The sequence below is a fragment of the Leptosomus discolor genome, chromosome 3 (assembly GCF_034619465.1).
Source record: "Leptosomus discolor isolate bLepDis1 chromosome 3, bLepDis1.hap2, whole genome shotgun sequence".
Taxonomy (NCBI): Eukaryota; Metazoa; Chordata; class Aves; order Leptosomiformes; family Leptosomidae; genus Leptosomus; species Leptosomus discolor.
The window spans coordinates 5,124,209-5,139,771 of NC_141393.1; the positions used below are offsets into that span (position 1 = coordinate 5,124,209).

General features: G+C 46.6%; 1 protein-coding gene across 2 annotated transcripts in view; it reads left to right on the plus strand.

Moving 5' to 3' along the window:
- The first annotated feature begins 230 nt into the window (after positions 1-230).
- Positions 231-15,563, plus strand: part of TMEM260 (transmembrane protein 260) — a 36,138-nt gene continuing 20,805 nt past the window's right edge. For both annotated transcript variants that reach the window (XM_086462954.1, XM_086462955.1), the window contains exons 1-3: positions 231-360; positions 6,032-6,063; positions 6,835-6,986. In XM_086462954.1, the coding sequence (XP_086319080.1) occupies positions 231-360; positions 6,032-6,063; positions 6,835-6,986 (314 nt within the window). The remainder of the gene's footprint in view (positions 361-6,031; positions 6,064-6,834; positions 6,987-15,563) is intronic.

The following is a 15,563-nucleotide window of genomic DNA, read 5'->3' on the forward strand; positions in this document are numbered from 1 at the left end:
CAGCGGGGGGGTGGGGGGGTGGGAAGCCGCACTCAGCCGCCCCACCGGGCGCGAGGTCCTGCCTATTCCCTATCCAAGCGTCGTGGGTGACGGGAGCTCCCGAGAGGCTGCCCGTGGGGAGCAGGGAGGCGGCCGAAGCGGGGCTGCTCCCCCCCCCGTGGGGCGGTGGAATGGCACGGCCCGCCCGCCCCGCGCGGCCGAACCCGGAAGGCGCGGGCGCGGCGGCGCACATGGGCGCGGGGGCCGGTAGCGGTACCGGTACCGGGGCCGGGGCGGGCGGTGCCGCCGGGGCGCTGGGCGCTGCCGTGGCGGCTCTCTACACGGCCACGCTGCCGCCCGCCCTGCCCGGCGGGGATGCGGGTAACGTACCCAGGGCCGCTCAGCCCGCCCGCGAACGGGGGAGGGGCGGCGGCGGCGGACCCCGTAGGGCCGGGGCGTGGGGGTCACCCCACCGGGGGGGCGTCACCATAAGGGCCCTCGGCCCATAGGGGTTGGTGCATCGCGGTCACCCTTCGGAGGGGGCGGGGCGGGGGAGCTGTCACCATACAGGGCTGCTCGTCCTATAGGGGCTGGTGCGTGGCTGTCACCCTGTGGGGTTGCTGTCACTCCATAGGGGCTGCTGTGTTGCTGTCACCCTGTGGGGTTACTGTCACCATATAGGGCTGCTCGTCCTATAGGGGCTAGTGCGTTGGTGTCACCCCATGGGGTTACTGTCACCCCATCGGGTTGCTCACTCCATAGGGGCTGGTGCGTGGCTGACACCCCGTGGGGTTGCTGTCACCATATAGGGCTGCTCGTCGTATATGGGCTGGTGCATGGCTGTCACCCAGTGGGGTTGCTGTCACCCTATGGAGTTACTGTCACCCAGTAGCATTGCTCACTCCATAGGTGCTGGTGCGTGGCTGTCACCCTGTGGCGTTACTGTTGCCATATAGGGTTGCTCATCCTATTGGGGCTGGTGCGTTGCTGTCACCCTGTGGGGTTACTGTCACCCCATAGGGGCTGGTGCCTTGCTGTCACCCTGTTACTGTCACCCCATAAGGTTGCTCACTCCATAGGGGCTGGTCTGTCACTGTCATCCCAAAATGTTGCACGCCCCATAGGCACTGGTGTGTCGCAGTCACTCTATAGGGTGCTCACCCCACTGGGTTGGTGCGTCACTCCTACATTGGCCCTCTGGCCACCCCATGGTGACCTGATCCCCTCCCCACGCCTGTTTGCTCTGCAGCAAATAGTTTTCCTGTATTTGAGCCTTTCCGTGGAGGGTCAGTCGGGGACCCTGGGGACGGCTGGTGGCGTCAGAAGGCAGATGTGCTGTCCTGCCAGATGTGGGATGATCTCAAAGGTCTTTTCCAACCCAAGTGGTTCTGTGGTTGGGTTTTGGGCTGTCACTTTCTTTGGCCTGTGCAGCTGCAGCCGATGCAGCAGTGAAACCTCTGGATCCGCCCGTTTGGAAGTGCAGCTTGCCGACGGTGACAAACTATCTGATGTTTTGTGTTTTGCACTGCCGATCCCCCCAGGCGGGACACAATTCTCCTGTTTGCTCCTTTTGTGGTTTTTCTGGTTTAGCCTGGTCTTGCTTAAAACCCACCTTCCTTCTGTAGCATGTGTGCAGCTGTGATTTGGGGACAGGAGGGCTTGGATTTTCTAGGGGATGTTTTGATTTCACTGAAAGCAGGTAGATTTAGTTAGATATTAGGAAGAAATTTGTCCCTGTGAGGGTGGTGATGCCCTGGCACAGGCTGCCCAGAGAAGCTGTGGCTGCCCCCTCCCTGGCAGTGCTCAAGGCCAGGCTGGATGGGGCTGGGAGCAACCTGCTATGGTGGGAGGTGTCCCTGCCCATGGCAGGGGGGTTGGAACCAGGTGATCTTTAAGGTCCCTTCCAGCCCAAACTATTTTATGGCATGATTCTATGATTTTTTTTTTTTTGTATGGAGTAGGTACCCAGCATCTTTTCCTTCTTTCATATCCCAGAAGAGCTTTGAGTGGGTCTGTTTAACCCTGTTCCTCTTGGCCATCGCTGGTTTCAGATCCAAGCAGTGCATAAAATTCCTTATAAATAAATGGGCTTTTAGCGGATGCCTATATTTCACAGCTTTATGTGTGCAGAGAGATACGTGCTTGAACTACGACTCTTTAAAATCTGCTCTTAGTTTTTGCTTAGAGTGATGTGAAAGACAGTGCTGCTTGGTAAAAGCAGGATGGTTTTGTCTAGCCAGGTTTCAGGCAGCGTGTGTTCAGTGTAGCTCTTCGCACACAAATGTGAACTTGAGCAGTGATTCAAGTGAGGGTTACTTGATTTAAAGACAACAGGGCAGAGCTGTGTTTTCATTACACCAAGCTTGTCCTGGTTAGCTGTCTCTCAGTCGGACGAGGTGCACAAGCGCACCCTTGCTCGGCTGGCCGGCGTGCGCCCTGATGGCTTTTGCTTCTGCCCCCAAGTTTCTCGAAGACCTGGCTTTGCTCCTTCTGGATGTGCCAGTTAGTACATGATGATCACTACATTTACAGTTATTATTTTGTCTTTTAAAGTACTCCCTGGTGGGAACATCCGTCTAGGAACGCGCAGGGTGCCCGCACTCCAAGCGGGACGCCTCGGGAACCTGGTTTTTAATTGTCCTTGAGCTTAGGTTTTGCCTCCAGGATGCAAATAGCCATTAGCAGCCTTTACAAAGTGGGATGTGGGTTCTCCGGGTGAGGTGATGAAGTGGGGCTAGTGGTGCTATCCTTCCTTGCTTGATGTGAATGATTCTGGAGGATACAGCAAGCAGCCAAGCAGCACAGGCGTGGGTTTGCTGCACCTTCCCTGGGATGCCATAAAATAGTTTGGGTTGGAAGGGACCTTTAGAGGTCACCTAGTCCAGCCCCACTGGTTGTTTTCTCTCGTTTTGGAGGCAGGAGCGGGGATTGCACTTTCCCTAATTTCTGAAGGCAGCTTGGTTCTTCCTGGCATAGCAGCTGCGTGTGTAGCAATGCATGTAGGTGGGTGCAGCGTGCATCACTCCTCTGCTTGTAACGTCTGCCAGAGGTGTCAAGGGCACTGACTGGGGGTGTGCTGCCGACAGGGGTGCAGCAGAGTTGCCCCAGGAGTGGCCTGACTGGGGGTCTGGATGCTTTAACAGGCTTCCAGCAATCCACGTTAGAGGGAATTGCGTTAGAAGAAATTACCTTAGAGGAAATCTCTCGGCACGGTGCTCCCCTGCTAGCCCATGACCTCGCTCCCCTTATTTTATTTTATTATTTTATTTTTTTTGCATTTTCTTCTCAATCTGCTTCCTGACTTGCATGTGTTTACTGGAGCTGAACAGAGGCGGGCTCCTCCCTGCTGTCCTCTCATGCCTGTCCCAGCTAGCAGCCGCCCCAATGTGTTAAGACTTTTTTGGGTTGCTCCCCTGGTTTCCCATGGCCGGAGCATCCCACAGGATGCTTCAGCGCTGCTGCCTGGCCGGAGTTCCCTGGGAGGTCTCTGCACGGCCTTGCTCGAGGCGATTAACTTGCTCGTGCCTGAGCATGGAGCTCAAACTTGTGCCACCAAAAGCAGTAAAGTGGCTTGTGTGAGTAGAGAGCTGCTTAAGGATTTGCTGTATCTGATTTCAGGCAGGGAGCCTATTTTTATTTTTTTTTTTTAAGCTATCGGTATATTTTTAATTGTTCCTGAAGTTTGCAGTAATCTGAAAATGTAAAAGGCAGTAGGTATTTCACTGGCAGCTTTCTCGTGTTACTTAGAGTTATAATAAAGAAATGAGAGAATGAATTCTAATTCAGGAACATCCACAGCTGTTAAAACAGCTTAAAAAGGGATCGAATAAACTCAAGTTAAAAGAAAAGAACAAGCCCAAAACCAAAAAAAAACAGACCTTCCCTCTGATGTTTCAGACACCAGCTCCCAACCTTGCTGGGGATAAATCAGTTTCCAGGCAGCGTTGGGCCTGTTGCCTGAACACCTTTGTTGGGGAATCAATCTGGGCGGTCAGAAGCGTTGTTTACACCAAGATTACGCAGGAATAAACTCTTCAATTTGAGCCAGCGTCAGAAGATGCCGCAGGTCGTTTTTTCGCAGGAGAAATATATTGAAATCGAGTTTGTGGATGCTGTAGTCTTCCTCTGTGTGTTTTGTCATTGAGTAATAGTGCTCTGCGCTTACATAGCCCATGTCTTCACTTCTATAGAGGCTGGAAGCGATGCCCAGCTATGCTGGGCGGGAGATGGAGAACAAACCTTAGCTGAAGTGGTGGGTGTTATGTGCCCCTTTTGGTTTTCCAGGTGGAATTCAACAGGGTTGCAGCCTGGGCACTTACTTTTGCAGGTTTTCTTACTGTTGTTTTTTTTATTTTCCTTCATTCTTATGAGGCAAAGTTGTGCTGTTGGCTTTTGAAAACTGGCAATGGCATCCACCAGAATTTTTTTATTATTATTTTTATTTCTTTTTGCAGCTTTCTGGTTGGTTCGGGTCTGTATTGCTTTGGGGCTATTCTTGCCTGTGATATGAACCAACATCATAGCAACGTGCATGAACTCAGTCTTAATCTTTAGCCATTTTAGATGCCCCTATTGCTGCATCCCAAAATGACTTTAATGAAGGCGAAGCCGTGCCTGGCGTGGGAGCAACATCCCTGTGATGCTGAATTTAGGGTTTCCTTTATTAGCATCACCTTTTACTGCGGATGGGGGGCATCGATGCCTTCCCAGCCTCACCATGCCCTGGAAACATCAGAGCTGCTGAACCCTAAAGGGCTCAGCTTGGGGTGGATGGTTTTCCCATTGCATCTGCTTTTTTGGGGGCCGTTGAAGCTTCTCTAAAATAAAAATAAAAATAGCCGGCGTTGGCGAGCGTGGTAAAATCCACATCTGAGAGGCTTTTGTGCAGAAAGCTGAGGGCTGTCCCCTGGGCATCGCGCGGGGCGGTAGCTGTAATTTTATGGCCGTTGCCCACAGCGGTAGCGGGTCGATTTGCATCTTACTTTTAAAATTTATTGTTTACTGTGATGTCCGCATTTAAAGGTGCCATTTGTACAATCCCTCTCCTTTACGTTGGGTGGTAAGGACGTAATGATGCGCAGGAATTTAAAATATGGTTAATTTAGCATTTAAAGCCAACAGCGCCCTTCGTTTTGCGTCCTTATCGTCTAACGATGGGACAAAGCTACCGCGACCTTGGCGCTTGCAAAATTAGCGGGACCGGTAAGACCAGGCTCTAGCAAATTGGATCAGGAAATTTGAGGGGAAGAAGGAAAACCAGCCGTAAATTTTAATTTTGTCGCCCCTTGGTTGTGCCCTTCGTCCCCGAATGTGGTTGTGCCTATTGAATGTATTTAATAGACGCCATTGAGGAGCATTGCAAAATGCTTCGATGTCAAATGCTCAAAAACCACCAAGTATTATTAAGCAACGTGGATCTTTTTGTGGCAGTTATTTGTCCTCGTGTAAAATACAACTGAAATGCAAAATCTAAACGGTGTTTCTAATGGGAGCGGCTGCCAGATGACAGGTGAGAGAGTTACTTGTGAAGCAGATGCTGCAAGAATTGCTTTAGCATCAAGGGAGAGCAGCATTCCCAAATACGTGGGTGCAGATTTGCACGATCAGTGATTATATTTTCCCTCTTTAAAACTGTAAAGCTGGGGTGTTTTTTTTAATGAGAAGCATCTAGGTTGTTTAAGAGACAATGCAGCTTAAGCATTGCAAACTGGAGTGCTTGGAAGTTATCGAGTCAATTGGTGTTAAATTAAAAATACTCACAGACAAACGTCTTCATTTTGAGTATCTCGGGCCATTCTTTCCCCGAGCCTACCTATACTTTCACTTATCTGTTCATAAAAGTCTCGCGAAAACATACAAAAGATATTTTGTGCAATGACATCAGAGGGAGAAAATATTCTTAGAAAATTTCATGCTGTTAAATCTCTACAGATTTACAGTTTTATCCAGTCAAATTAATGCAAAACCCCAATGCAAGCATTTGGATTTTGAAAACTTTGGAGGAGTGTCATTTCCTAATAGTAATTATTGGTTTTACATTATTTTTTCACAGGGGAGCTGATCACAGCCGCATATGAGCTTGGAGTAAGTATTAGTTTTATTGTTTAATCAATGCTCTCATTAACAGTTTTAGGAATTAAGGAAGTTTAATTAAGCATGGAGTAAAGTAGATTAATTTATTTTCAAACCACAGTTTTTACTAACTTATAAGTACAGCACGCGACAATTTACTTCAAGTTTTAAATCCAATTAAACTAAATTATAAAGCAAAGGCTTTACTGTATATACAGTAGCTGGCTTATTATCAACCCAAATTTTGTATAAGCTGGGGAGAATAAAATAAATCGGGTTAACAATTTTAATAAGTTTTATTATTTAATAAACTTTATTATGGTGCATGATCCCTTTAGGCAAGACCTTAGGACTGTCAGCGCGGTGGTAATCCGATAGCAGTGTGGTCTTTCAACTTGCTAACCAATAAAATAGTTGAGAAGCTGTTTTTTTTTTTTTTTAAAAAAAAAAAAAAACAAACAAAAAAACCCCCAAAAAACCAAAAAACACAACAGCCTTTTGAATGACCCTAATATACTGTGAACCCAAACAAGGAGCCCTTTAAGGCACGCTAATGAAACGTGGCACCTCCTTTTCTCGCCGCCTCATTATTATGGGCGAGGCGTGGAGCCAAATCCACTCAGGAAAAATATTTGCGGAGTTGAAATTGGTACGAAAGGATGGGTCGGGGAGAGGCGCCGCTCGGAGACCCCCCGGCTCCTGCCGCCGCGCCCCGGCATGCTGCTTTCCTTTTGATTTCCCAGCGTTTCACCCCTTTTCAACCCCGTATCGATCTGTCCGTAGGTCGCCCACCCTCCCGGCTACCCCCTGTTCACGCTGCTGGCCAAACTGGTGACGGGGCTGCTGCCCGTCGGCTCCCCCGCCTACCGAGTCAATCTCCTCTGCGGCTTGGTGGGAGCGGCTGCCGCCTCTTTGCTTTTTTACACGGTTTTCAGGTAAAGTCCTTGGGGGTGTTTTCTCGTTGGCGGGATGCTGGCAGGGCGCTTCCCCGGCGGCTCGGGACGTTTCCGAAGGCTCCCTCTGTTCCCCTCTGGCCTTCGGACTGGCGTTCCCCCTCCGCCTCCCTTTCCAGCTGTAATTAGTTCCTCTGATTAACCTAACAGCGGTTTAATCTGAATTTGACCTTCTTTCCTGCACAAAAGGTCCCTCTTTCTTTTTTTTTTTTTTTTTTTTTTCTTTCTGTTAAATAATAATAATAGTAATAATAAAAAAGTGTGCCCTTTCCCTTCCACAGACGTGACAGGTTGTTCAGGCTCATTATCACAAATCACCGCTCGGTTTAACTAACCAGAACTAATGAAGTTTGTCGTTCTCGAAAGATGCAGATGGTCTGTTTAAATTAACAGGATGAGCTTCACCTATCAGGAAACCGTGAACTCGGTTTAATTGCAGCTCCCGGCAGAGGCGGGTGGGCAGTTGCCTGCCGGTGGTACCCAAGGACCGGGGCGAGCATCGGTGCCGGCCGCCTTCCCCCGGTGTAGGTGCTGCCGTCTGCGGCGGGGGGACCGGCCGGAGCCCATCCATTTTCTCTGGACCTCTAACCTTGGGAGAAAAGGGAATAATCAGGATGTGCACGTGGTCGGGGGTTTTGTTAACCCCGCTCGGCTTTGATGTGCGAGTTCTGGCTGCTCTTAACCTCAGCCTGACCCATATTTGAGAGGATTATCGCAACCCGTACAAACAATTTCTGATGTTCTTTTGCAGGGAAAATAGGGCACGTTTTGAGGCTGCAAACAGTGAAATCTGAAATGATACCGGGGCGCTTCGGGATGAGACGGGGCGCTTCCTTACCGAGATTATTTTGACAGGAGCTCTTCTCTCCCACCCATTTCCAGAGTCGCGTCGCCCCTCGGGGAAACCTTCCCAGAAAGCGAGAACAACCTAGAAATAAAACCAGGAATAAATAAATAGGGGGTGGGTGGAGGTGGGGGGCAGATCCTGCACAGCCCGAGAGCCCTGGGCTCACTTAAACTTTGGTCCACGGGGTCTGTCTGTACGGGTGCGTCTTCCTCTGCTGAGGAGGAGTTGCTTTTTGCGCATCACCTTTCATGTAGCAATGCCTCAGCTTCAAAGCACACCTAGTGGAATGGCTTAAGTAATTCCTAAATATTTCTATAGGCATTTAAAGTGATTGCTTTTACCGTTGGGTAATACGTGTAATTAAGTCAGTGTTATTTAATTTAATATCCTGTATTTTACAGCGTATTTGGGGAGCTGGATGTGGCGCTGCCCTCCCGTGCACAGTGCCAGGCGCAGCGTCAGAGCACAACTCATTTTGATAATATTAAAAACTCCTGCAAGGAGTTGCTGAAGGTTTTGAATATTAGGTTCTGATTTATTTTTTTTTAATTATGATTATTCCCCTTATTACAGTTACTGAGATGATCTGCCGCGCGTTTTAAGTTTTAACTCCAGTGTGAGGGTTCCTTACGTGCCCGGTTTGTGCGTATGAAATGATGCGGTTGTCACTGTAGAGAAATAAGAGAGACGGGCTAAATTTGGGAATTATTTTTACACTTCTAGAGGTTTAATTTTCCTTGTTGTTGTTGAATTGGATTTGGAAGTTGTTGCCTCTGTCAAATTTAAAACTTGCACGGAAGAACAGAAAACCTAGAACTGAGAGATGATAGAAACTATTAGGACTTGCAGAGAATTATTTTGTAGGTGCAAGGCATCGGCAGGATCAATTACTCAGCCCAGTAGTGATTGATTTTTTTTGAAATTAATTGCAAGGTATTCTGGGTCAGTTTTATTTCCAAATTACAGTGCTATATTTTTCCTTTTAAGCACTTTCAAATGATTTCTTTTTTTTTTTTTAATGACATTCATTTAGGAAAAAAAGTTTTGTCTTTTTGTTGCCATCTACTTTTTTAAAAAAAAGAAATCTCTCAGAAGGTGTTTACTGGCACCGCCTGCGTGAAAGCCGTCACTATCTGAGGGTGATGTGTTTTGGTTTTAACCGGGCTTGTCGGTACTCACAAAGGATCTAAACTGGTCTATCAAATCCCCCCGCATTTTTTTGTGTTTTAATTAAAATTTAGCTGATGGGGTGACCCCTGCGAGGTACCAGAGGAAAAATAAGCACCTGCTCCTCTGGCCGCATGAAATGTGGATGTTAATATGAAAATATGTAGATGTTAGGAATACAAATAATTGATGAAGTACACATCCTTCGGGAGCAACACGGTTCAAGTGGCAAATCTCTCTCCTCAAACAATAGCCACCCTTCAGCGGGGAGGAAGCCATCTCTATGGTAATGGGGCTGAAGCTGCCCTATTGATCGAGTGGAAGAAGACATTATACAATGTCAGTTGGGTTGTTACAATTTCATTTGTCGTCTGACCTGAACTTAACCTCTGAAACCTTTCTTTTCTCCCCACCAGCCAGGCAGCGTTGCTGTTTACCCTCGCGGGGTTTTTCTGTGCCTCGTACAGTAAATCTTGCCCTTTTTTTTCCCCCATTGACCCTTTTTCTTTAAGAGGCATTTCCCGAGTTTATTCCTCGGCAGGTCGGGACAATTCCTTTTACCGCTTCAGGAAAGTTGCGGTTCCCTCTGTGGCGGTTTGGGACGTTACGGCGCGTGTGGGATTAGGATCGAATTTATTCCTTAATTCTCCTCTGCCAGGTGATGGCTGGTGGGATGCTCCGTGCAGACACTGCCAGGGTTGATAGGAAGCAACCTCAACATCTTGTTTGTTTATATATATTATATTATATTATATTATATTATATTATATTATATTAATTTTAAGGGTTTTTTTTAAGCCTGGATTGTGCATCTTAAAACAAAGTTACGTCGAACCGCATTGATGCAAAAAGCCCTTTTGTCAGTAATCCAGACTATCACCGAACGAGCAGTTTACTCCTTTGAATTAGTTCTCAAATACGTTTTTTTCCCCCTCTGCACAGTCTTAATAAATTGCTTGTAGTTGTCGTAAAATGGCATTTACAAAGACTTTTCTCGGACTGCTTGTAACTAAGGCAAATAATTCATCTTTACTTTGAAAGAGGGGGGAGCTGCTTTATGTTTTCAGGATGCAGCAAGTGCAGCTATAGGATTGTTTCTTTAAACAACTATTTATTTGTTTTACTGTGGGAGGCGAAGCATAGCAAGTTTACAAAGTAAACCAATTATCTTCTTATAATATGATTGCCAAAGTGTCATTTTCTGCGCAGATGGTGCATTCTTTGCATTCTCTGTTGCAAAGAGGAATAGGATGCTTTCCCCTGCTTTAAGTGCATTTTTTTTTTTCAGGGTATACCTTTCATAGCTTGGCTGTTTTGCTGTATCTAAATATACAAAGCTAATTTATTGCAGGGTCAGTAGCAGAGTAGAAGGTGTCATTGCCCAAGTACTTCTAGTAAGTTTTTGCCAGCTTTATTCTGGCTGAGTTGCACACTCAGTTGAAAAGGGGGAAAATGTTGCATTAAATTAAGCAGCTCACATCTCTTCGGTTTGCTGTTCTGGGTATCATGTTAAGTCTTGGAGTAATATATATATGGGGGTTTTTTATTTATATATATATATATTCCCTGCCCACCAAACCTTCCAAGCAGCACACTGTGGATGTATATGAAAACTGAAGCCAACTCTTCCCCTACCACCAACAAAAAGGAGCGTTAGGCGTGTTGTATAATGAAATCACCAAAATTATTTGATCATTTTGAAATCATCAAAAGGGTTTGGAAATGGCCGTTGACCATCCTGACAGCTCTGAGGTTTTTTGCTCCAGTGCCATGTGTCCTGGAGCTCTTGTGGGAAGATCACTGAGAAGGACCAGGCATGTTGGAGCACCAGTAGGATGGGTCACCTTTGTGGTCCTCCCCAGAGGGACCTCATGGCTGATGCTCCCCTAAAACTAGCTGGTGCTGGGAAAAGTTGTCTGCTGCCTGCGACGAGTGGGGAAATACTCCCTGTCCCTGGGGTTCACGGCTTTGCTGGCGCAGGAGTCATCCCTAAATAGTTTGACTCCTTTTTTGGGGCATGGTTTGGGGGAGATGGAGGGATGAGAGAGGAGCGTTCCTGCCTGGTGTGCTGACACCCCGCTCGACCATTGTGGGAAGTTAAAATAATGGGCTTTGGGGAAGGCGGAGTCTCCTTACAGGGTGTATTTGGATTTTTCCAGATTACAGATTATCATAGATTATCACCGTTGCAGCACAGCATGAAGACCTTGGCTCTTTCAAAAGCAGCTGTGCTTAGCAGTAACAAGTAGTTACGAAGTTTTAGGAGGGAGAGAAGAAAGGAAGGTGCTCAAGTATTAATTTGCTTTTAGAGGAATATCTACCGTGACCCCTGGCTAATTGATCATATATTTATTTTTTTTCCTCTTGTCCCCATAATAAACTGGCACTGAGTTCAGTCTGTTTGAAGACATTACCAAGTCTGTTCATTTGCATTTTGCTGTAAAGTAGGCACATTAGGCTGTAATAACTCTGCTTCGTTTTGAAGGGGGCGGGGGGGGGGGGGGGGGGGAAGCAGGGCAAAAAAACTCCTTTTTTTTTTTTTTTTTTTTAAAGACTGAAGAGTCTTTTCTGACAGCTAGTCAGAGTTAGAATTAGTTCAAGGAAATGTTAATAATGCACTGCCTGGCTTAATCCCTTTGATATCACCAGGTATCCTCCTGTTCATGGGTTAATTGCTTTAAAAGCGGAGGCAATATTCTGAGCGGTGGGCCGCTTCACCTTTTCACAGCTGTTACCATTGAGTGACAACTAAATCCCATGTGTAAGATGAGGAAGAGCTCAATCTCCAATTGGGAGAAAATTTATGTAAACCGCAATCCCTTCAGAATGTGCGGAAGTCACAGACTTTCTTGATTTACTCTGCTTTTCCCAGAAAGCTCCATTGTTCCCTTCCCTAAGTCCCATCAACCCTTTGTAGCAGAATATCACAGCGGCGGCAGATAGCTTGAAATATATAAATGCTATCATAGCTCTGATTAATAGCGGCGCTTATGAGTCAAGTCTGATAACGGAGCAGCTCTCCACTCAATTTCAGATACCGCTAATGGAATCTGTCTCCTGCAATTGTAATGTGAGAAGGGCTAATTTGCCATGGAGCTTGGAGCTGTCACCAGCCGGGGATTGGGGGGTCAGATGGGAGCTGCCAGGTTTTTGCCCTGCAGCTTGTATCTCTCGCTTTGAATAGCGCAGCCCCCTGCCTGCCAGGGAGCTGATAGGCCGCCGGGGGGTTTATGCCACTCCGTACAATAGCGAAGGGCTGCATGGGCTGACTTGGTAATTGTGAAGCCAGCTCATTTTTATTTTATTTTATATTTTATTCTATTTTTTTTTCCCTTTTTTTTTTTTTTTTTTTTTCTGCAGCTGCATAATTTCTAATAAGGGGTTTTAACAAATGTCAGATTAGGAAAAGTTTCTGCAATTACAAAAAAAAAAAAAAAAAAACTTATAAAACATTTAAATAGCTAAAGTCTGTTCCTACCGAGGGGTTTTTTGGCTGCTGGAAGTAGGCACCGGTTATTATGGGCGCCTGGGATAAAGGCATACCTATTTTCTAAGGATTGTGAATCAAATAATGGGTCTAATACATCCTTTCTGCTTGCAAAGACACTGGGCGAGAAGTTCTCATTTTTAATGGCTGAAAGCGGTTTTTACAACTCACTGTGGAGAAGGGTGTGAGTACAGGGTGGTATTTATTAAAGCAGCACAGCCGTAGGTGCATTTTATCGACTTGTCATGAGTTGTTCCACTCGTTGAACGGCTGTGGAATAGCTTGGCACGGAGGCGTGGAATTTGATTACCAAACTTTCTTGGGGAGGGGATGCTGCAGGCAGGAGGCTCCGCTCCGGCGTGGTGCGGGCGTTGGGGAGCGTGCGAGGCTTGAGGTCGGGAAGTCCTGTTCCTTGCTGCCCTGCTGAGCCCTCACAGGGGGCTCTTCCCATCCCCGGGGTCCAGACCCACCGTGGACCCACCGAGGTCTCTGCCGCAATCCCGAGGCACTTCACTGACCGGACAGCTGGATCCTCCCAGCAAGAGGAGCCAAGGTGGCATGGCCCCAGGACACAGCGGGTGGTGTGCAAGATGTCTCTTGCACGTGCCGGTGGGATTCACGGGCCCGTATTTACCAAGGGGACAGGCAGAGACCTGATATTGTCCTGCAGAGGTGGTGCCCTTGCACCCAGGAGGATGATGCGAGAGGGTGCAAGGACCTGCTCCCGTTAGCCAAAATCCTCAGTAGCTCAGTACTCCTTAACCAGGCTGGACCATCCCCTCTTCGACTTGTGGTGTTTCAATAAAATGATTAAAAGGGGAAGAAAAGAAAAAAAGGTAAATAAGTGGTGGCAGTCCCTAGCTGGACGTGAGGGTATATCGGGCAGAAGGGGCATTCAGTGCACGTGATGGGTGGTGAGGACGCTGCCTGCTCACCCCCACCCCAAGACATCGCGGGAACGCCGAGGCCACGTGATGCTGAAGTCCCATTTGACGCGAAGGACAGCAGTCAGTTATAACCAAAGTGCCCATTTGGGTTTTTTTTGTGGTGGTCCTGCCCATTGCCTTGGTTTCTATTCTCTCCTTGTGGCCATGAAGACTCCACCAGAGCCAAGCCGTGCTCTCCTACCTCCTCCTCCAGTGCCGGGAGCGGAGGCTGCGGGCAGGGCTTAAGTGGCTCTTCAGCTCCAGGTCCTTGAGGAAGAATAAAATCTGGTTTGCTATTCCCTGTAGTACCTGCACTGGCTCTTCAGCGCTGAGAGCAGGAGAAACCGCCTTTTGTCCATGGAGTGTTTGTGACTAAGAGGCAGGCAGACCCAGAGGGATTGGGGTTTTGGGGGGATAATAATAATTAGGTCCTAAACTCATGTTTGGATTTTTATTTGTGTTTTATTTTTAAATAGTTTTTCAGCACCAATGCACACGCACACTTAAAATGTATCTGTGCAAAGCTTGGTTGTTGAGTCTTCTAGGTTCCGTTCTTTTTAGCCTACATTAAAAACAAAAATTGTTTTTCTTTATAAATCAAACAAGCGAAACCTCTTAAATTAAATTCAGAATGTTGACTCTTTAGTGCACTAGTCTGTAATACCATGAATTAAAAATACATTGAAGGGATCTATCTTTGCTACTGCAAAGCGGAGTCACAGTGTTGCAGAGGCAGAAGTTGCTGGCGGTGGACCTGGAGCCTGCCCAGGTGTCCAGGGAACTGCCGACAGCAGAGTCATGGTCTGCAGGTGCAAGGAGAGACTGAAATTAAAAAAAAAAAAAAATCCATTATTAGTTTCTTATTTGGAGATTTTAAAAAGCAGGAGATTTTTTTCTTATTCCACTGACTGAAAAAAAAAGAAAAAAGAAATAAAATGTGAGGCTGAGATCTGCTACCTGTAAAGTTTTGGAGGGAACAGAAGGCAGAAATAATCGGCTTATTTCGCTAGGTACAGATAGGTGTTTCCAGTGTTTAATACATCAGCTTCAAATATAAAACATTCCAATTATCTTACTTTTTCTTCTTTATGAAGCCAGTGCACTGAAGATTGCATTTAACAAAAACCATGTTAATTAAATTCCAATTCCCATCCATATATAGCTTTATAAAAATCATTTAATAAGTTTTTGCAAATTATTAAATATAGAATGTCTGCAATTATTTTCTAAATAAAAGGTAAAAATGCCGATCAAGTTCTTTGTTATATGCATATACATGTAACCTGTGCTTTTGGCTAACAGAAAGTTTTACCAAACTTAGAGGAGAAGCTAAATTTTAAATCGCAAACTGACATGTTTTAGTGATTGCCACCAAATAAGAAGCTAAAAACTATCATTGCAAAACCAGACTGAATTTCAGTTTTTGCGATCGTTCCTGCAAACTCGTAATAAAAGCCTGCAGTTAACGTATTCCTGATTAAAGCAGGTTTCTACTTCCTTTGTCCTTGGAGCTGAGGCCCAGCCACCCATTCTTTCACTTGAGTGCCTGAAAAGGAAAATAAAATAATATTTTTTTTTTTTCCCAGTCTTTTCCTTTTAAGTTTAGGGATCCCATGGGAAAATATTTCTCACAAAGGACTGTGTGACCTCTCCTTTGCTGACTGTTTCTGTCCCTTCTGCGTGGGTTTTCAGATGATGGGAATTTCTGCCCATGTTCAGATGATCAACTCTTTGGTTGGTTGACTGATAGGAAGGGACCTTCTTCCCACTTGTTGTGTCTTGATAAAGTGCTCCATGTGCTTTGAGCGGGTCTTGCGGCAAACCTGGCTGTTTTACAAAATAAAAAATACAACCTGTTCCCTTGGCTGCTTCTGCTGCCTGGAAGGCAGCTTTTATTCAAGCTCGGTTCTTCAACCGTTCTCTAAGTGGGCCTGGTGTTGGTAGCTGTGATACCCCTGGGAGAAGTTACGAAGACTTTCCCGCTGTTGTGTTGGCTGCAAATCTTTTCTTCTTTCATGAGCTGATTTCTGTGTGCTGAGGCTGTTCCAACAGTGGGGTATTACCACTCTGAATGCTTTCTTCTAGGTGACCAAGCCTTCTTCTCCAAGAGATAGTCCCTACCTAGCCCACCA